The following is a 21910-nucleotide window of genomic DNA, read 5'->3' as shown; positions in this document are numbered from 1 at the left end:
CACAGAACTGCTTGCATAGTAAATTAGTTTCTCAGGTTCTAATGAAATATATGTTCCCTCTGCAGGAACAATGGTTTTTATTGCTGGAGGTCTTATTCCTGCAAGATTTCTTACTCTTATATCTCACCTCACAATTGTCATCATAATACTGTGGTCCAGAGTAAGTTGTGTAATAACTATAATGCAATGACTAGTTACATATGCTTCTTGCATGCATGGTATGTCATAATTATGACAGATGACTTAAGTGATCTTAAGTATCTTTTTTTATTATTTTAGGATGAAAATATAAAGGCCTGCTTACCATTTGAATACACAACTGAGGATTATTCAAGAAAGGACATTGAGTAAGTTATTTTTAATTTATACTTTGTACAGATATGAAGAAAATAGTTTTATTAGAGGTTTGTTAATTAAAATAATGATATATGCAGTTCTAAAACTCCCTCTGTGACCATTTGCAGAAGCCTGTGATTGTTTTTAAATGGATAGTACGTTTTACAATAGTATGTGCTGTAACGCAGGTTGTTAGACACTGGCTTTTCAATGCAGCAGCCCAGGTTCACTCCCAAGTCAGTCCATGTTACATTTGTGATGGACATTGTGGCACTGGGACAGGTTTTTCTCCAGATGAGGTTTCAGGTTCTCAGCAGCAAGTATGAAGATGACTCTTTTCTGGGATGTTGTGTCATGTTGAAATTGACTGACCATTAGGATCTGATGATGAAGGCAGGAAGTACTTCTCAAACATCAGTCAGTTTCTACTAAATTACATGGCTCACTATCTCAGAAGCAGGGCTGTGGAGTCGGTAAAAATGTACCGACTCCAACCTCGATATAAAATATTAAGAACAATTTCTATACCGTGTGAGCTGCCAGCAGCCTCACACTTAGGGAAATTCAACGACACGTTGAGCCACATGGGGTGAGAATAATGCTTTGTAACTTTGGCTTCAGTACCTTAAGAATACAAACTGTCTACAAAACAACCGATTTCTGCAATAACCATTAGACGTATATTTAAATATAGGTTATAAGTCTAAAAAGTAGGCTGATGATTCACGTTTTGGTGATGAAATCTCTTATGGTGCCATTTATCATTTTAGCAAGTTTACCGTTATTAATACATTTTGAGGTTTTATGAAAGAGTCGGAGTCTGAGATTTTAGTGCCGACTCCACAGCCCTGCTCAGAAGAAAGTTGGTTTTCTCCTGTCGATATTATTCCACCATTGCTCCATATTTACTTCTGTCATTTAGTGGATGGACATAGGGCCCATTAGCAACAACAGTTCCATTGAGACATAGTCTTACGCAATTGCAGCAGTAACATTGTACTCGGTGATTAATTGAATGTTCATGTTCTTAATAAAAGGAAATGCTACATTTTCATATTTCCTTTTGTTGATTTCTCTTCCCCCCCCCCTTTTTTTGTTTTAGTTTAATTACTTAACATATGTTATTCTGTTTCAGGTTACAAACTGGATTGGGAATAGCCATAATGTTGATTGGCTTTGAGTTGTTGACATTTTTACTGGGAATAACAATGTTCATGCCTTCTGCAGCAATGATTTGTATCCTTTCACACTATAAAAAAGGAAGCAGTACAATATGATGTGGCTGAAGGTTGTAGTACAATTGTGGAAATGCTACATGCATTCAAATATAAAACAATAAGACAGTTATGGAAACAAATGAAGCTTCGATCTGAACATGTGTTTAAGCCAAACTTCTCAATGATTCTGTCAGTTATCCTCTCTTGTAGAAATTCAGCTCCTAGATACAGATCATAGCTGAGTGGTTAACACTCAAGCTTCATATTTGTTTGGTCTCAGATTAAAACTTTGGCCTGAAGACTGAGTTCTGAGTGAGGTTTTTCTCAGTATCTCCAGGAAAATGCCATGACAGTACCTTTAATTAGGCTATATGGAATTCCATATCCTTTCAGATTCATTGTTCATTAATCATTTGACTTTATATAGTCTGAGCTACCGATGGCATTGTTAAATAAACCACTAAAATGGATACAGAAATAAGTTTCTATGACAGAGTTGTTCCTTGACTACAGTTTTACAGCTATTGCTGCTCACTTCAGTGCCTCTGTCCTCCTTGCATACTTCTTGTTTGATGAATGGGACTGCAGCTTGTATTGGTGGGTGTTTGCATTTTGCAGTATGCTACCAGCTGTCATAGATGCCACCACAGCTATTGGAGTCCTTGTCCTTAAAAAGAGTTGAATATAAGGATAACTGTAAGTTGATCTTCTTACCTTTGTTCCTGTGTTTGCATTTCCAATTTGGATTATGACAATACGCTGTGCTAGGATGGGCTGGCTTACCTTTGCTTTGAGTTTTCCTTTTCCAAGTTAGTGGTATTTTAACCACTGTGATTTAAGAAAGAATAACTCCTTGTGTCCTGCGTAGAGGATCAAAATCAATGCTCACAATCCCCACATCACTGCATCCACATATGTGTTACAATTTAAGTTGGCTCTGCAGAGATAGGTTGTGAAGATGGAAGGTGGGTGGCATTAGCTCAGCCTCATGTTCAGTGGCAGGTTTTGATATTAACAGTGGCGAACCTTCACTTCGTTTACCAGAGAATGGTGGGAGGATTTGAGATAAGACACTGGACTCTCCTTTAGATGGTCCAGGATTTGATTCCTGTTCAGATGTATGCTTGAAATTAATGTGAAAGTCATCCAGCACTTTAAATGTGTGTCAAAACACAGTCATATATTTACAGGAGACAATGTTCTGCGCTTGGCTCCAGAATGGTTACACCTACCTAGTCTCATATGAATGAGAACAAAAATCATTTGTTGAGATGTGTAGTTGGGTTGAAAGACTGGGGCAATGCTCTGAATTTTAGTGCTGCATATTCTTCTGGGTAGACAGCTGTTCGAATGAATTGTGGATCAGATTTGTTCATTTCACAGTTTTAACATAAATTATACTTTAGGTTTGACTTCCAAGTTCCTTTGTTGGCTACTGCTAACATGTTACACAGTCCGTTGCAGGACGTGGTGATCTCTTCAGAAGTTTTAAACCAAGAGATTTTGAGTTTATAAATACATTTCTGTGGTTTGATTATGTATATGTCCATGATAATTTCTTCTTTGTAAAGACAGTGAACTTCATTTTAACAGCCTTGTAAAAGCTATATGTATCAAAAACATAAATTGGTGAGAATGTGTTCAAAACTTTTCACATCTAAATTGTCATACCTATCTACTTTATTTTCATGAAATTAACCTTTATCAACCATACATCACAGCTTAAGTGTGGGCCTCCTGGCCGCACATTGCATTATTGCACTGTCAAACCATTAACTCTCAAGTTAAAGTCATGCTTTCCACATAATATACATATGTTTGATATTTATGCTGTAGGTCCCGCGCCATAGCTGCGCGGTCTGAGGCATCATGCTTCAGACCAGTGATACAGAATGCGCGCCAGTTCGAGTCTCAGGGAAAGAAATTTCTTACGAGATTATCGACCGGTGTATGGGACCGGTGCCAACCCAGCATCGTGAGGAAATTGGGGAGCTACGATGAGTAGCGTAATCCTGTCATGAAAGCTAGCAATGGCTGGGGGTTCGTCATGCTGACCACATGTCACTCTATATCTGGTTGGATGATCGTTCACCTCTGCTTAGGCATGTGAACGTGAGGCCAGAAGCCAGCTAGTCGGCTTTTGCTCTCAGAGGGCTATTACGCCACGGATTATTATTATTATTATTTATGCTGTATACTTCACAGATATTTATTTTGGTCTTTTTGCCATCTCAAAATAGTCATCTTGCAGTAGGAATCTTGGTGACATTTTGGACCAATACATATTCATCATCTAATATCAGATGGAAGTGTTTGAATATTTTTTATCTTCTCGTCATGTACATTGTTGCATCTCCTTTTAGTGTTATGTACACAAGATATAATTGCCTGAAAACTTTGATCATGTATCAAACATTACAATACTCAGGAATGTGGTAATTGATGTAATGTTAAATCATTAAAGCTGATACCAACATTTATTGGTATATTAAATTATAATCAGCAACGAATAATAAAGGATTTGTTTTTTGAACAGTAATTTCATATTTACTGTTATGTCATTTTATCTTTGGTCCCTATGCCTTCATATCCTCAATACGTTAATGAAGGTTCCGATATTTTAATCTTGGTTTGAAGGCCAGCTATTCTGACTGATGCTTTCTGTGGTTTTCCTCAATTCTTTCAGATGTAATGATAATAGTACCTTGAAATAGGCCACAGTCACTTTATTCCACATCCTTTCCCGATGTCAATATTCATAATCCACCTAAAGGTTCAGCACTGTTAATAAAAGATAAAACCATTTGACACTATCCTGAGCCAGTTCCATCCACCTTTGGTTATCATAGCCTGCCTCCCTAAGATCCATATTATTGCTATAGTCCCATCGCCTTAGTCTTCAAAGTGGTGTTTTATCACAAAAATGTATGTTTTTATTGGTCTTCCTGATTCTAGCCAGCCTGTCATAGTCTCCTTGATTTTAGTATCTTACCAATATTATGTGACCTGTATGAAGCATGAAATTGTTATGTAATGTTCAAATTTGATTAATTACTTTATCCTTCTTAGATTCAAGTATTTTCCTGAGCCATTTGATGTAGTCTTTTCCTTTGAGAACTATAGCATGTGTATTATATTTTGGCTGTCGGTTGGGATGTTACGCCGTGTAGTCTGGTAGAAGTTTACTGATATTTAAGAGGTGCGTACTGCCTCCATCATCAGAGCGACGAGTCATGAAGAAGGCTGTAAGCAGCGATCTTCGGGAAAAAGGACGCTTAGTAACGTAGTTTAAGGATTTTTTCTAATGTTCTTCATTGTAGTGAATAAAACCATGAAGGTACTGGATAAGAATCGCCAAAGTCAATTCGCGCACGCGTAAGCTACGTATAAGACAAGCCAACTTTTGAATCGTACGAAAAATATTTATTTTCGTCCATTAGCGTTTCTGGTGTATGAATACTGCCTAGTAAGAAATAACTGGAAAAGACTTAGGCCCCATGTTGTGATAATCGCCTACGATCCAACACGATGCCATGGGCCTAATCCGGAAGCCCACAGTCTGTACGTTCGCCGTTAAGGCCTCAAATTCCAACTGGGAGGAGTTAGAATAGAGCAGTACTTAAGTATATTAATGGAACTTTAATTTACGGACCACCAGGGAAAAGGGCACTCCCTTGCTTTGCAGCCTCCGCATCTTTTGGGTTTGCTTCTGCTGAATTTACACCAACACGAAAGAACGAGAGGCGACCTTGGACGTCACCGATCTCGAGTTGTATGAATGTTAAGTTAGCAAGTTCAGTGCCCTTTTATCTCTTCCATTTACGGTATGGAGGACTCTCTGGCAGTGGCTGTGTCACTGAACGCTTTGCAAATATAACGGTGAATGAATCCGAATGTGAAGTGCGTCTTCCGCCGTTCCTCTCCTTGGGTATTGTAAAAGCGAGCTGCGACGCGCGTTCACTCATAATCGTGTAAGTAAAGAGAATCCGCGACTTTCACATCAAGTGCAGTAAGCTGCAAAGAAACTCACGTAGGCTGAGTCTAGAAGTCTCCCACTCAGAACTAACCAAGAGCTCTCAGCTGTTGGACGTAGTAGATTGTCAGTGGCCCCCTTTTTTTTTTCGTTGTCCGTGTTTCTTCGTTCGAAAAGGAGAATGTGATGTTGTTTCAGCAGCAAAGGGATAGTTGACCAAGATTTAACTTGGCAGAAGTGTCTGTGCTGTCAGCGGCTTCAGGAAGGACCCTCTCCCCCACCAATATAGTTGGTAGAAGAGGAGAGATCTGCCCCAACCCTCTACCGGCAGAGATATAATAGAGTCGAGAACATAAACGGTTTTATCGTGTAAAAGTGCTACTACATGTTTAGTGTCCTCCCCAGCGGGTCTCGGTCGTGGTGTGATTCATACGTGGAAACCTGTTGATTGATACATCGTGGTAACATTTTACTCTTCGTCAAGACTTTCATTTTCTTTGCAGATTTTAAACCGAACTAATTTTGTAATAATGTGGTCAAAATATTTGTGCTGTGTATGGACCCATACTTTATATTTAGAAAATGTGCAGCCAGGAAATACTGTAGTGAAGATCCACAAGACATTTCAAAAAGTAAGATATTTATTTACTGTACATTAGTATTATGATTTATTTGTTAAACTGTGTCATATTTAGTTGAGAGTAGAATAATTTCTAACGTGTTAATTGAATGTCCCGAAATTCCCTTTAATTTCATTTTCCCGATTTTTCTTACTCTTTAATTAAAACACTAGAGGTTTTTGGAATATTTTAAATTAATTTTACTCGAGGACTTCATATTCCAATCACGCTAAAACACACACGCATTAGCTGTTGATTTATAGCTCCAGAATGGACGCGAGTTGCCACATGACACCTAGTGATTGATACAGTAAATAAAAGCTGAATGCACGAAAGAAAGTTGCCCTTATAATGGAAGAGATGTGGGTATTATGTTGAGAAATTAAATACTATATTTGTAATACGCTAATTTCGTAACAGAAAAATTAAGCTTTTATAGATGCGCCCTTTTATTATGGTTTGTTGGTCGGAAATCAGATTAAGTGGACCTTAGACTTCTTTTAAAAATTCTGTGATACGAAACATTGAAGTCCTGGATGTTTAAAATTTCTAGGATCCTGAATCCTGAGAGTAAGATTTATAAAACCTTAGGTCTAAGTAAAGTAGAACAGGAGTTCGGAATCCTGAGAGATGTTTGCAACAGGAGCATTATACCATCACAGATAAAAATAAGGAACGCATAAATTGTGTTCGAATGTGTGTTCATCCTCCCGAATAATTCAAAACTCGTCTTTTACAAAATTCTCTTAACTCGAATGTTAGGTAACATTATCCGAATCTTCTTTTTGTTTGTTCACAATTTTTTTTACGAACATTAATAAAATTCGAGCTAGTCCATCAAATTACTCTATTGTGTAAATTGTTTCATTGTTCGGCATGTGTCAGCGTAAAACTGCATAAACAAGTGCATGGGATCCCAAGGTTTACGTACAATAAAATGGTTGTGCAACAACTACCATATTGTATTGTTATGAGTTCCGATTAATGTTTTCGTAATATGTTTATTCAGAAGAAATTGCCACTGTCACCACTTATTAGGAACCCTGTAAATGGAATACTTGAAACGCTGAGACCTTGCTTCTTATGGATGGAGATGTGACATGACCTTGCGTTCAGGTGAACTTGTTTGTAGTACAAAATACGAAACATCACTCCCTTATCGAGATGGCCAATTAGTGTTTGTGTCTGTGGGGTTTGTTTTGTTTATCATCTGTCAGCAGTAATATTAATATGCCCTATATTTTACCATAGATATCTAGCATTATCATGTAAGTTTCTCTTTTAACAGAGGTATGTGCCCACATTCCTATGGATTTGAATTTCTTACGATAGCTGAAGGTCGCTAGAGTTTTGAAGTATTTACTGTTATGTCTATGTTGGTCTTCTGGGTTTCAACGCCGTTCACCACTGAAGATGGAGGCAATACGTTCCTCAGTGACATTGGTATCTACCTAGAAGTCCACCACACGGCGTTACACACCAGAAGATTAACATCGACATCTTCACTGCCGCGAGAACCTAAAATTTTACATTTACTAATTTAGGAGTATGTAGGATTTGAGGTTTTCACGGCCGTGAGTCTGAAGATGGCTGTCTTCTGGGTTGTTGCGCCGTGTAGTCTGGACACGGCGCAACCCAGAAGACAGCCATCTTCAATGTAGGAGTAATTTAACATCTTGTTTGAGTCGTAAGCTTATATTCTTTTCTGCAGTCATAAATATTAGTCTGTTAGACCGAGAGTCCGGGTTTTTTTATGCTAAACGTGGTCCAGTCAAATCTGCTTATGACGGATTTCCAAAGTACCTGACGTACGTTTTAATGGTGTGTATTAAATTCTGTAGGTATTTATTCGAATAAGGCTTTAGTTGGTCTTAATGAGGTCTGTATTTTATGTCACGTACAATTTTCTGTTAGGTGAGCCTTTTTTAATCTATAAGGTTTCGTCCAGTCTTCGAGTAAAGCAAGATGGTGTGGGTTTCAGTTTAAAACACGTTATTTATCATGTGTTCGGTGCTATGAATACGCTGTGGTATTCATTGCTTTAGTTCGTATTCGGATAGCTTAGCCAGTGAAGTGACTTTCTAGGCGCTGGACAGTAAGGTAGATGGTGAGATCGCGGGTTTCCCAATGAAAGCGTCGCTACTGAACTAAGCGTACAGTTTTCACTAATGTTGATTGAAAAACAATGTGTAATCATCAGTTTTAAAGTATTACATCACATGTTTTTCTGAACTGCACATGGGAATCACATACGCATTAACGAGTACATACGTCCTTGAATTTTGACAGCCACTCCTAAAGAGAATTATTGGATGGAGTTTCGATTCATTGACTTTAGAAGCTTTTGCCTCAAACTATGCATGACTTTGCACTCACTACCCATAACTTACTAAGATTGTAACTTGGCGGCTGTTGAGAGACGGTTTGTCGCGCCGAGAGAAGCAAAGCTGCAAGGTTATGAAATTCCATGATCAACTTTTCTTCGCCTCTCGCATAAAATAATTTAGCATCTTAAAAACTAAGTGTTTATCTTTGGTCACTCGTCTTCCATTTTTAACAACTTCCGCAGTCACAGAAATCGAAACGATCACCTGGAACACTTTGTACAAAAAATCAGTAATTTGATAAATCCGCTGGAGGAAGTGGATATATTATATATTACGAGTACTGAAGACGTGACTAACCCTGATTTTAACTCTTACACTAAAGAGCAGCCGACAGTCACTCGTGTCAATCATGGAATAGTTCTTACGATATCTTAATTCATAACGCCCAGTGCACCTCGGCATACCAGGCACGCGAGTCGATACAGTACATAAGCCTGCAATCTGAGGACATCTTCGTCTGTAATAGGTTCTAATGAAAGCGAATTAATTAAGTCAGTTGTAAGTCCGTCGAACCTACGGTGATTTTCCTGCTGTTATTTTCATTCTTGTAAAAGAAAAGAAATGGAATATTTAATTAATTTCCCAATAATATTTTTGAGTTATTTTGAACAGCAGGGAGTTATTCAAGTCAAATACGGCTTAAAGTGTAGTTTGAATACTAATGGTTTGCAGTTACCCTCAAGTTTAATAATTTAACACCGGAAGTGGTTATTTATAACCTAAACATGTAGCGAATTGCTTTATATTTCAGTACATGTTCATTACAGTCATATATAATTATTGATTTAACTTTGTAATTGTTGTGCATTGAGGGTATTTAAGACAGTGAATAGGTTTATTTATAATCACGATGGGATGCTTATATACAATATATTCCTCTCACATACTATATCGGGAATAGGTTTAATTACATTCTTTTTATTGAAATTATTTAGACTTTTAGAGACAGTGTATAAAGGTGTATAGAGTTCAGAGTCAAGACTTAAAGAACTGTGTAAGTGCGTAATGTCCTTGGTATTTATTAGTAAGGTACCCAGTTTAAAATCTCGGCCGAGGGCAAACTGTTGTTTTAGAATATTTCTAGAAACTGCGCCAGAAAAAAAGAGGTTTTTGCTTCCTCAGGCGTTGATATTTCCGCGTTCACATGTTTAACTTTCGATTTAATCCGTTTATTAATCGAGTCTTGAAAGTATTTTCTGTCCATTTTCTGACATTCTATGTTACTCAATTAAGTTTCAGCTAAAACGAAGGCTTTCTAATGCTGTGATAATGAAGTGTAATTTCACGCTACCAGATCTCTGAGATTATGTTAGTTCTTTATATTGTATGGTCACGGGCATCTTTCTCACTTTTCAGTGCCAGAAGATTGTTTAGGATTTGGCAGTCGTGTGAATGCTTTCCACGGTGTTATAAAAATAACAGTCCACCACTTCATACCTCTTGCTGTGTTAAAGACTTCTAACTTGCATTGAAAAACATTATTTACATTCCATTATATCCTACGTATTCTGGTTTAGCGTATATTTGTAGATGATATTATATACTTTGTAACGCCATTTTATGGATTAGGTACTCTATAAATTGCGTAACTGTTATACTATTTTTCCATTATGTAATATGTTGTCATATGCTACGCTACGCTGTGCCAAGTGATGATGTTATAGATCGATGGGAGGAAGGTTATTTAACAATGATATACTACTGCAGGGGTTATTTAGCGTCGAATTATTTGAACTGAGTACCACTCTCCGTGAACTTAAAATAATTTTGTAAGAAACTGTCGCGACTTATTTCAAGATACTATCCCAGCACTAAACTGGAACAACTGAGGAAAGCAGCGGAAAACTTCAATCGGGATAGTCGGTTTCGGCTAAGATTCGAACAGAGGACCTTCCGAATACAAGTCAGATGCGTCACTGTCTATACCATATTTATTTTATCGCTTGAGTTTGCTATCTTATGGTTTTCTATTCTTCGCAATGTCTCATCCCTAATACTGTATTTTATCATTTAATGCCATTATATGGTATGCATTATACGCTGTATTTTCCCTATGGGGCCTACAGTAATAAGATATGAACTTGGGTTTACAAGTCCAGCACCAAAAGGCGATGTAATGGTTAGATTATTAATCCTGCTTCCAGTTCTGAAGGTGCGCAGTTCTAATACTAGCCTGGACACTGACTATTCTGTCTGAGGTTTTAGCGGTTTCCCTCAGTTCTTCTATATGAAGGTTGAGACAGTAAATTAATATATGCCAATACTGATAATATTAAAATGGGCCATAGAGAAATATTTTAATGTGTGGTTTTTGTTTAATTGGCTTAGGATAGGATCCATTCGTAAATTTTTACTAACACAGTGATGAAATTTCTGTTTCCGTAAGAACACGGTATTTCTTAAGCAGCCGAACAGCTTGTCAACTTTCAGATGTCTTGTTTCAAGTCGGCCTTTTATTGCCTCGCCACTTGTCATTGGTCATTTGTTTGGTATAGCGCCTACCTGGTAAGTTCTCGTGCTTGTCTGCAGGTGGTACGGGGCCACCGTCAAGAAAACCTGTTTTTCGCTTGGCAGTCGTTTTGCTTGATTTTGACCTTAGAAATATAATAACAATAAATGTTTAAAAACTCTGATAATCTCGTGTAGCATACGAGTATTACTACATGCATTCCTTAAAGGGAGACGAAAATTATTTCAGTTTGGGTGTTTTAAATTAGTTTATCACCAAGGAAGCTGATATTATAAAATCAGTTTTTGCATTAACTTTTATTTTCTTTGCTAACATCATATTCTACAATCAAATCTTATCCTATAGCTATGTAAATGCTGAAGAAACATTTGCATACAATGGAAATTCTTTTAGTAAATATTTACAGTTATGTTTTAACTTTCTCCTTTGTCCAATTGATATCCATAACCAGTTTTAATTACAGTGTTTTCTCTGTGGATGCTTCGGCGAAAATAATTGGGACGCCCATCATAATCTTATTCATATGTCCCGTATTAGACTTTTCTGGTTTGTTTTCGTGTGGTAATTAATTCTGAAACAATAAATCTTGTAGAGTTTGATAGGAACAAAACAAATCAGGGCAGTTCTTGCGACATTGCAATATTTTCAACCCAGGAAATGTTTGGCATTGATATAGGATAGGAGATAGTTCCATGCAGTTCTGTATTATATAGACATATATCAATTTTATTTTAAATATAAACATATTTCCTGTTGTTTAATTACGACTAATATGAACAGTGCTGTCGCCAATGACTGTTGAATTTAACTTTTATAATAAAATATACATTCATCTGTGCCAAAACGCAAGGTGGTTCTTTTGAAAATTGCTATAGTCACCGCTCTGTTAAGTTGTTTACCTGAGGCCGCATGTGGCTCTGCCATAAACTGTGCAAAATTAGCTTTTGTCTAAACTTCCCCTTAATACAGGGTTGGATTTTAATAGTCGTCTTTGGGCCGTCTGCATTTTGCATCTTCAACACCACATAACGAATTTTAATTATATTTTATATTTAAGGTCTGTACTAAATGTTGGACGAGTTTCATTTTGGTCAGTGCCGATCTGGTATAAACAAAGCTTGACATGAAACCTACATTGATTATTATTGATTTTATGGGAAAAAGTTGTTCATCGTCAAAGGAAATTATCGCATGGTATGAAATATGTACCTCAGTAAGGTCTATAACTTTAGTTTCAAACGTTGTTCTCTTTCGCGTGCATTATACGGAATAGGAGGGTCAATTGTTTAAACACCTTTGAACTGTAATTTTTGTGCTGCTTATTTATTTGTTCTATCAGCTTTTGAATGTATCTTTATCCAAAGATGCTTCGCTGCTGTTGATTAGTTTTATATCAATTTAGTTTTAAATTACATCAAGTGTAGTGAAACATGCAATATCACATAATCGACATTTAGAACACAGGCATGTATCCATTCTTTATGTGTCGTCAGTGAGTCCCTGTTATATGACCAGAAAGCAGGCCACTTGAATTTCTCCTTAGGAAGGTTAAAAATATGCAGAACAAGCAGTAACTAGAAGATGAGCTTATTACCAATTGATTATCTTACACCGGAGATTAGCAAAGACAATCAAATGTATTCCAACCTTCACCGTTTCAGATTCTTAAAAGCCCTTGGTTTTGCCTTTGCAGTAAAGATGTTGGCCTTCTCATTCATTTTCACTTACGTAATATTCATTCGCTGTGGAAAGTCCAAGCATATTTGTGTTGCTTATGTAGGCTGCTCGGAAACATAATATGTTTTATAAACTCTATGAAATTGACCGGTGCATAGCTGTTGTTCAGTTACTTGCAGAAATAGTAACCTCGTCCATAGATTCTCATCATAATTGCAAGATATTATTTTAAGGGACATCATGGACAAATTAAATATTCTAAATATATTGCTGATACTTAGACATTATTTCTGAACACTGCATTGTTGAATCTGAGTGTGTTTCATGAAACAGGAGACCTAGTTTAAGGCGAAGCTACGCAGACTTTTCAGAACTTGGCCTGAACTGGGATTTCCTAACTTTTTGAGCTCCCGGCATTCAGACACGGGGGGGTAACCGGTTGTCAGGGTTGAACCTTTTGCTTGTCATTGTTAACTTATGAAGACAAGATTATTCTTCTTCTGTATAGCGCTGACTCATATACATGACTCAGCTGCCTCAAGGACGTGGTTCTTTGTGGGGGAAGAGACCACTAGGAAGACCTAGGCGTAGATGTGAGGATAGTAGAATGGATCTTAAGGAAAAAGAGTTGATGGGTGTAGTTTAGATTCATCTGGGTAAAGATAAGGTCGGTGGCGGGCTCTTGTGAACACGGTAATGAACAATAAAAGCGGGAAATTTCTTGACAATTAGCTTCTCAAGAAGAATTCTGTGTCATTGAGTTAGATAGTTACGTCATTCTCAATATCGTTTATTTGTTAGAGTGAATGTTACTGGTGCTTAACAGTCCCACTAAACAATAGAGTGTCATTAAATAATTTAAGGCTTGAGGCATAGCAAAAACTCTCACGTTAACTTGAAAGTAAAACCTGTTTCGACAGCTTTGTACGTATTAACCACTTGTTTGTGTTGTATTATGATGTGATTGATGTGAAGTGAGATTTTTCACTTCGCTTTCTAAAAAGCGAACGAACGGGTTGCGTTTTGTAAGTCCTTACGTAGGTTTTCTTTTCGGAACTTGATATTTTGTAGACTCAGTGTTACAAATTATAGTTAGTTCAAACGTCAGCCCATTATTATGGGTTATTTTATTTAGGTTATTATAAATTAGGTGAAGCATAGAAAATCTGGAATGAATAACTGCAGAAATAAATATTGTTGCAATACCAGTAATGAAAGTAAGCAGAGAAATATAACATTTTTATTTCCCTCTTTGTTTGAAGTTTCTTGAGGAATAACTGTGTTAATTATGGGAGGATACGCAGGGAAAGATAGTACCAAGTAATTTTTGAGAAGGCTGACTGGTTCACCCGTGCGAATTGGCGTTCGTAGACCCGTTTATTTAAATATCAGTTAATGGAGGAATTGGTCCGTATGTACCGATGCATGAAGCTCCGGAATTTTCTGCATTCTTCATTCAGTAGGCTTAAGCTATTTTCGAGATATGACCATCAAATACTTAAGGTGAATGTAAGTGTACGAAACATGATGATACATCGTGCACTTTGTCATTCTTGTTAGAAGTCTAGTAGCGGTAAGCCAACCCCCCCCCCCCCCCTGAATAAATATAACCACAGGGCACAAGATTGTAAAGGGGACTTGACTTGCCCACTTTGCGCGGGAAAACATTCTATGCGCGAATGCAAAGCAACAAGAGAGTTCAAATGCATCAACTGTCTTGGCCACAACAAATACAACAAGAAGCCGTTAAATGAGAACCACTCAACATTGGACAAAGACTGTAGTTGTTATAAGGCAATGTTAATGAAGTATATCCTCAACACTGACTACTAAGATGGATACAAAACGCAACTCAAATAGTAATAATAATCAATTAAAATCATTGCGATGCCTACAACTTAACTTGCAACATTCGCGAGCGGCCACAAACAATCTTGTCCAATTAATAAATGAACAAGAGACTGACCTGATTTTCATGCGGGAGCCTTATGTTATCAACAACAAACTGGGGCATGCTGAATGAATGAATAAATAAATAATGCTTTACTCCTTTACCTAAGAAACTAGTTGTTATGTCGTCTGTTTATTCGTCATTGTTGTGTTTTATTACTGCCGTCAACAATCCGCTTTCGTTATTGCGGAAAGAGCTGAGCTGTGAATCGCATGTGGAAGAAGTGCGTCATAGAGTAGATAATATTGTGCTGTTAAATATCACAATTACTTATCTTATAAAAGAATTATTAAGAAATCTGTGATACTGCCCTCCACTCTCTCCATTTTAGTTTTGATTAAATTGGTTATTGCGGTGGACGTCGTGGTCTCTTACAATTGAACAAAGTTTGAGGTAAGGGATTCCTATTTATTATTATTGTTCATCACGGTAAGCGCCCGCCTCTCGAAAACCGTAAGAGATGGATCTGGACATATTGCGTACGAAATACGTATTACCTCTTGAGCTTTCCATATCTGTTTTCAGTTTTTACGTATCACAAATGGTTTAGGTTTTACAAACATTTATTTATACATATAAAGGCGCATCGCACTTCACGCCACTGCTGAGTTTGCGTATTTACGTCAGATTCTCCGGAACCTTGGTTCCACTGTCAATTTTTCTCAGTATAAGCAGCGATTAATTATTTTCTTTGAGGCAGAACTGAATTATTACAATGAACTTCGTGCTTTAAAGGGTTAAGGTAGCCCTGTCATTCTTCCATGGTTGGAGGAATCTGTCACCATTTCATCTTTGTTTCGTCATAATCTTGTTAACCTCAGTCAGCTCCTCCGTAACGACGTAACGTTGCAGTTCCGTTACACACTCTTCTGTTTGTTACATGTTTGTCAGGCTGGTTACACTTCATTAAATTAGGCACGCAAGTTGGAATTTGCTGTATCATTTTACCGATGTGTAGCGCGTTCGAAGCTCACATGACCACACTTTCCGTTTATTGAGCATAAGAACTTGTGTTTGTAGAATATGTTTCATAATTCTGTGTTCACTTTATTGACGTAACGATATGTGAAGTACATATATTGGTGAAGGTTATATTCCGTAACGCGGTGGGTCGGTCTCTTTGTTGTTGTTGATATTATTACTGTTATTGTTGTTTATATTATTACTATTGTTGTTTATATTATTACTATTGTTGTTTATATTATTACTATTGTTGTTTATATTATTACTATTGTTGTTTATATTATTACTATTGTTGTTGATATTATTACTATATTCCTACAATGTCACTGGGTATATTTCATTGAGCCAGAGCTAAAATTGTAAGTCCCCCTCCACCTAATTACATAAGGATGTGCGAGTTTGTAATTAGGATAGTAATGTATATAAAATGGTGGTTAATGTTATGTGTCCATTCGTGATGTTAGTTACAATGAAATTATCGATAATTTAACTGGCTGACATTTTAAAGGTTAAATGAATTTCCAATAATAGTTTCCAGTCTGTACGCTACTTCTCTGAGATACATTATAATATCAGTCTCCCATCTCCTTCATTGGTTTCCAAATTGTTATCTGAATGGTTTCCCAACCAAAATTATATATGTATTTCTTGTCTCTTCCATCCTAACCGACCTAACCTAAACTAAGTCCCAGGCACTTTGTTTTCAATTTTATTTTATTTTCGTTTTGAAATTGCCGGATCTTAACATATTTGGAACAGACGAGTTCTTTGATTTTGTGTCGTTAATGTGGTAATTGGTTGTTGGTAAGCTCTTTAATGCCGCGGCCTTTCTAATCACATGGTGTTCACTACTGTTCATTTATTTCAACGATGTATAAATACCAAGTGATCTTTTCAAACGTAGAACGATGCCAAATAACTTTACAGCACATGGCGTGACCATTGAGATAGTGGTTATGTAGTGATTGTGGGTTTCATTTATGCATGCACAAGAACGAAATTTTGTGGCCCAGTAGTCGGAACGATAACTTGATCTGCCTGCAGTATCGATTTACCCGCATAGTCAGTGTGTCGTTTGGGTTGCGGCAAAAGTAGGCGCCAGTTATGTGAATGGAACTTGCAATTGTCATTTGCAGATACACTACTCTAATACACTCTGTCGGTGTGTGGAGGAACCCGCATTATTTATCCGTACGCGCTATTAACATTTCGCCAGCGGAAACTACATATTTCTTCACATCCATGGCCCATTATTTCTAAAATCCTTTCGTTTACTTTGGATTGAGAACCAAGTGATATAGAAAACAAACTTTTAATGAGTAATCTTGAAGCGTAGTTTAGAATTGAAGATTTCTGTCTTCTGGGTTGTTGCGCTGTGTAGTCTGGTCGATGTTTACCGACGTTTAGAGGTCATACTGCCTCCGTCATCGCCCTGATGACGGAGGCAGTATGACCTCTGAAACGTTGGTAAACATCGACCAGACTACACGGCGCAACAACCCAGAAGACAGAAATCTTCATACTCGCCGCTGTGAAAACCTCAAATCTTACATAGTTCAGAATTGTTTCCCAATTTAAATACAATGCAATGCATGCTTCTACAGTTAGGTCTCGACGTCCTATTCTTACACACCGAGGTGAGGTCATTTGAAAATGGAAGTCGTGAACGTTTTACCAAGCATCAGAAGCATATGCAAGTCAACTATGAAATCACATCTCTATCCAATTCTAACTGTGACATCAACTACTAACCCTAACAATGCTTGTCGAAGTTTTCTTAGTGTCTATCTTATTTCGTGGAGTACACTATTACGAATCGATGACAATCCTTACCGAAGGCAAATAATTCGTGTAAGCTTTCCTCACGAGATGGCTCTTACCGTTTATAGTAGCAATGCCACCTACCGGCGAACATATTGAGATTTCAGTTGCTCAGTGCGGCAAGTATGAAGATTTCTGTCTTCTGGGTTGTTACAACGTGAAGTCTGGTAGAAGATTACCTTCGTTACAGAGGTGCTTGCTGCAACCTTTCTGCCAGATTACACGGCGCTACAACCCAGAAGACAGCCATTTTAAGCTCTTAAAACTTCATTGGAGAAAGAAAGTCAGTAACATTGAGAAACATGATCAAATTAAGAAATACAACCGTAATACTCATACTTCAGGCAGTCCTATGACGAGACGAAACTGCAAATTTGGTAACCACCAGTCAGTATCGTGGCAAAAATGTTCAGTTACGGAGACGCGAAGAATTATTTTGATAGTGAAGAGGGTCGTAACGTACCATGATATAAAATTCAGTGTCGCAGGATACTTACCGAGGCCGCAGAACGTGGTTATATCTATTTCCCTCCCACAGAGAAACAGTGCACCAGCGGAAATTTATTATTTCGATTTATTAGGAATATGACAATTCAGTCACATCATTGGTTTCAAATGTAGGCGATTACTGGTTGATGGTGATTTCGTGATTTTGGTACTGGCAAGTAATGGTTCCGCGTTATAAACACTAGACCGTGTATAATTGTTTTTTTTCTAGACTCCAGAGTCATCATGGTTGTTTGAATGCCGCTGCGTTTTACACAGAGTTTTATCTGAGAAGAAAGAGAAATATTTGAACTGAAGTACTACTTTAAAACCAATATATAGAGGACATAAGTTCCATTAATAACTTCGTCGTGTTATGTGCCATGTTCACATTTTGTTTTAGGTGTCTAGGGCAGTGTTTCGAAATAGTGTTGTTTGCTAAACCGTTCTGGGAAATTACTTGACTCTCTGAGCTACTGTTGGCTCCACAGAGTGAGCTATTTTCTGTCATTGCATTAACCATATTATTTATGAGGAAATATAATTGGCAAGTGCCGTGTTGTTTATCCGAGCCGTGTACAATTCGCTCCTAAGCCACACGCTGGTTGCTGAGATTAATGAACTGATTTGCACCTCGTTTGAAAAGCATGGCTGTAAAGATAGAAACTCTGGACGCTAAAAATAAATGTTAGCTGTGTACACCAAGAGAGGTCTGGACCGTTAAGCGTCATTTTATCGTGACAGATGGCTGGAGGAAAAGCTTTCATTGGGTCAATCACTAAGAGCATGAAAGCAAGAACATGTGCTTCTGTTCTGTTTGAACCTTCCTGGTATTCCTAGTATCATGCAGCTGGAAACAGGCATTGGACTTCATGTAATAAAATTATTTGATCAGTTCATAATTGCTGACACAAGTGCGTCGCCACATGTGACACAAGTGTGGAAAATGAAGCACAAGAACAGGATGTTGCCCAGATTCATTTGTTACATGTAATGAAGAACTAAACACACTCTTGCTGTGAGAGATCTCCGTCCGTCAGACTGGCTCGGTTTTGCTCATCCTAGTTCAGTGATACATGGCATTTCCCTGGTAGTAGAGCCGCACGCTTCAAATCCCTCCACTGGACATGGCCTTAAGAAAAATACACTCAGGCATTTCAAAGTGACCGCGGGCTAGAGGGACTGTCGAAAGAAATATGTTCAAAAACCGTTCAAGATTCGTCAGTTTTCCGTACTGATTGGCCATAGTTGAAATTGAGCAAAATACATAATATTACTAATAATTAGTAGACCCACAGACATATGACATCTGAATTTTGGTTCGTTCTATGACGATTTTGACCGAAACCTGAGTGGACCTACCCGATATCCTCCTATCTATTTGTTGGTCGTCGTGCTAAGTACGTGTATTATAGCCCCGGAACTTGCATATCCGAAAATATCTTTATTTATCGCGATTACAATGCTGACTGTATAGGTCTACCATGCATCACGAAGTAAACATAAAATGAAAGTGCTCCTATTGTCGTTATACAACAGAGTCCCGGGCCGGACTGAATCTTTTCGCGGGCCGTCATTTGCACACATCTAGGATGGAAGCTGCGTGTGTCTCAGAGCCGCTCAGAACCCCATGATGGACCAGAAAGAGGAAGTGAATAAGAAATGAGCATGATTGTCTCACACGTGATATGAGTCACAAGTACATGGGTGAGATTCGGGTCCCTCGGGTTTTATTACAAGTACGTTTTACTATAGACGTCCATCACAAAGAGCCTAGGAAATTCAAAAAAATCTAACAGGATATCCGGCCTAGATATTTCGTTCTGGAACTTCCTACTGTGAGTCAGACGTGTTGTACCCAGCTTCCTGTCTTGTGTTGATAATGGCGTTTGACAAACGAGAGTCACTGGTGGCTACGAGTTCTTGTATGCGGCCGAGAGCGTTGCTGGATTTCACTTCTTTCCAACCAGTTCCATGGAGCAAGAGTTCATTTGAGAAGATTATTGCCTCCAAGTTGTCTAACAAATATCCTGCCTTTCGTGTGCATTGCCGTGCTCATAAAATCCCACCACTAGAGACTATCCTTTAAGAAGTGTGTGGAAGAGGGATTGGAAATGTTTGTCCATTTTCCGTGTGGTTTTTTGCAATTTTGCATTTGAATTTCATTCCCCTCTAAGTTCATTCGTTGCTGAAACAAATCTATAATTTCAGAAAACTCCTAAAGACAAACTGAATTCAACCAAGAACTGTAATGCAGTGTTGCAAAGCTGTTCGCCCTGCTGAAAGTCGGATATTATTTTCTCCTGCTAATTTGCATACTTATTGGCCTTGTTCATTTATTGCTAGAAAATCTATAATTTCAGATGCAGAAAGACTTTCTCACCCATTTTGTGTGAAATTGACGAAAAGAAGTTAACATTTATTAGGTACAGAATAATACATTAAGACCTGGATGGATAAAAACGAAAATGGTGACTGTTCTGAATTCAAGGCTTTACAGTGACTAATGTTGTGACGGTATTAATTCATACTGAGCAATTACACAATATTGTTCATTGTATTTTGTTAAATATTTAACATATCGAAACATCAAAGAACGTTTTAAATCAAAGTTTGTTTGTTGTGTTGAGTACGCTTCTTTAGATTAGCCATTTGGGGGGAAATCTGATCTCACGATCTTGCATTTCTTTACTAAGGGACAGTTCACCGGCTGGATCTCTTTATAACCGCAAGCTCATCCGTTGAAACCAAACACGTTTGTTCAGATTTCTTGCCGGACAGGTCATTAATATTTATCGTCAGACCTGGTCGCCCTCACAATGAATTATTAACGGTCTCGTCGCCATACATGGGCTACATTTTGCTCCTTTCAGATTCCCTTCAAAGCCATAGCAATGTATGTGAGCTTGAACTTCGTATTTCAAGGTCAGTACGTGCGACGTAAGAAATCGCTGCATAGCGGAGTAATCCCCGTCGTGGTTTTATTTTCGGAATAAGGTGATTCAGAGCTGCATTTTATTGATCTGACTTTGGTCCAGATTCCCCATGCAGAAGTAGGTCAGTACGCTTCCGCGCGCCGACACCCTGCTAGCAACCCTGAATAGACGTTTCTAGAACACTAGAGCACTGAACATATTTCATAGTTTTTCTACTGTAGCTCGAAAAACAGTTGTTTCACTGTGGTGTCGAACATTCGTTGACGCACCTGCTTTTTGAATTCCTCAGCGTAGTTTTTACGATGGATGTTTTACATAACCTCCACTTAACGATAGAGGTACGGTTCGGAACGGATGTTGGGACATTCAAGGTGTTGATACGAAACAGATAGGAAGGATTCTTGGAATATGCTGCAATGTGTGGAAATTACTTTTAACTTTCCGTTGTATGAGTAGTTTATGGTCGATGTAAAATTTGTTGGGAGTACTGCGTACATGTTAAAAACCAGTTTTAAAAATATTGAAAAACTGAAATGAATTCCGTTACTTTACATGACACTTTGAATTTATGGTTTTCGTCCCTCAAAATGAATTGTGATCGTTTCTATACTGCTGTAGCTGCTACCGAATAAAAAACTAAGTTGAGTCCAATTATTACCGCATATTACTTGAAGCTTTTACGGCGACTAAAATCAGTGAAGTTTTCTCGGGTTCCATGAAGCAAAGAACCACCTGAGTAACTATACAAAAGTTTCTAGAAAGATTATTTGCCATAAGCAAGGGAAATTAGAACTTACCTGCTTTTATCGTCTCGGACTGAGAGGCATTCATATTTATTTGTTGAAGTTTGTGATAAAACAAAGAGATCGTTTTAGTAACATTGAAATAACAAGGGGCCCAGATGTCTAGTCATCTACCCCTCCTCTGCCGTTAGCAGACACGTGAGCGTTGATTACAAAATGTCTGCCGGGTAGCCATGCTGTCGACCTGATTTCAACATGGGCAGGCCAAGTGACGTCCGTATGAGGACGGGCACGTGACTTTCAAGTCACGTGAAAACATCCAAGTCATGC

The 21910-nt window shown here is 37.9% G+C and overlaps 3 protein-coding genes across 8 annotated transcripts in view; all 3 read left to right on the top strand.

Moving 5' to 3' along the window:
• Window positions 1–347, top strand: part of Cht10 (Chitinase 10) — a 48277-nt gene extending 47930 nt beyond the window's left edge. The window contains exon 46 of the mRNA XM_087356366.1: window positions 280–347. The gene's annotated coding sequence lies outside the window, so the exon portion shown is untranslated. The remainder of the gene's footprint in view (window positions 1–279) is intronic.
• The window catches only part of LOC110828494 (transmembrane protein 107), a 43569-nt gene continuing 21727 nt past the window's right edge, over window positions 69–21910 (top strand). Inside the window, exons 1-5 of one of the 5 annotated variants that reach the window (XM_087356375.1) lie at window positions 69–160; window positions 280–347; window positions 1472–1572; window positions 2075–2249; window positions 5728–5814. In XM_087356375.1, the coding sequence (XP_087212501.1) occupies window positions 71–160; window positions 280–347; window positions 1472–1572; window positions 2075–2235 (420 nt within the window). In that variant the 5' untranslated portion in view covers window positions 69–70 and the 3' untranslated portion in view covers window positions 2236–2249; window positions 5728–5814. Of the gene's footprint in view, window positions 161–279; window positions 348–1471; window positions 1573–2074; window positions 2250–2743; window positions 4093–5724; window positions 5815–21910 lie in introns of those variants that run through there. The other 4 variants (XM_087356376.1, XM_087356372.1, XM_087356373.1 and 1 more) reach the window with 4 other exon arrangements.
• The window catches only part of LOC110828564 (solute carrier family 2, facilitated glucose transporter member 3), a 50443-nt gene continuing 34563 nt past the window's right edge, over window positions 6031–21910 (top strand). The window contains exon 1 of one of the 2 annotated variants that reach the window (XM_022061386.2): window positions 6031–6158. In XM_022061386.2, the coding sequence (XP_021917078.1) occupies window positions 6057–6158 (102 nt within the window). In that variant the 5' untranslated portion in view covers window positions 6031–6056. The remainder of the gene's footprint in view (window positions 6159–21910) is intronic. The other variant, XM_087356370.1, reaches the window with a different exon arrangement.

Source organism: Zootermopsis nevadensis, unplaced genomic scaffold (genome assembly GCF_977971745.1).
Source record: "Zootermopsis nevadensis isolate Lab colony 2312 unplaced genomic scaffold, Znev_1.0 Znev_ptg000027l, whole genome shotgun sequence".
NCBI lineage: Eukaryota > Metazoa > Arthropoda > Insecta > Blattodea > Termopsidae > Zootermopsis > Zootermopsis nevadensis.
The sequence above is the reverse complement of the archived record's forward strand: the minus strand, read 5'-3'. Positions and strand labels throughout refer to the sequence as shown.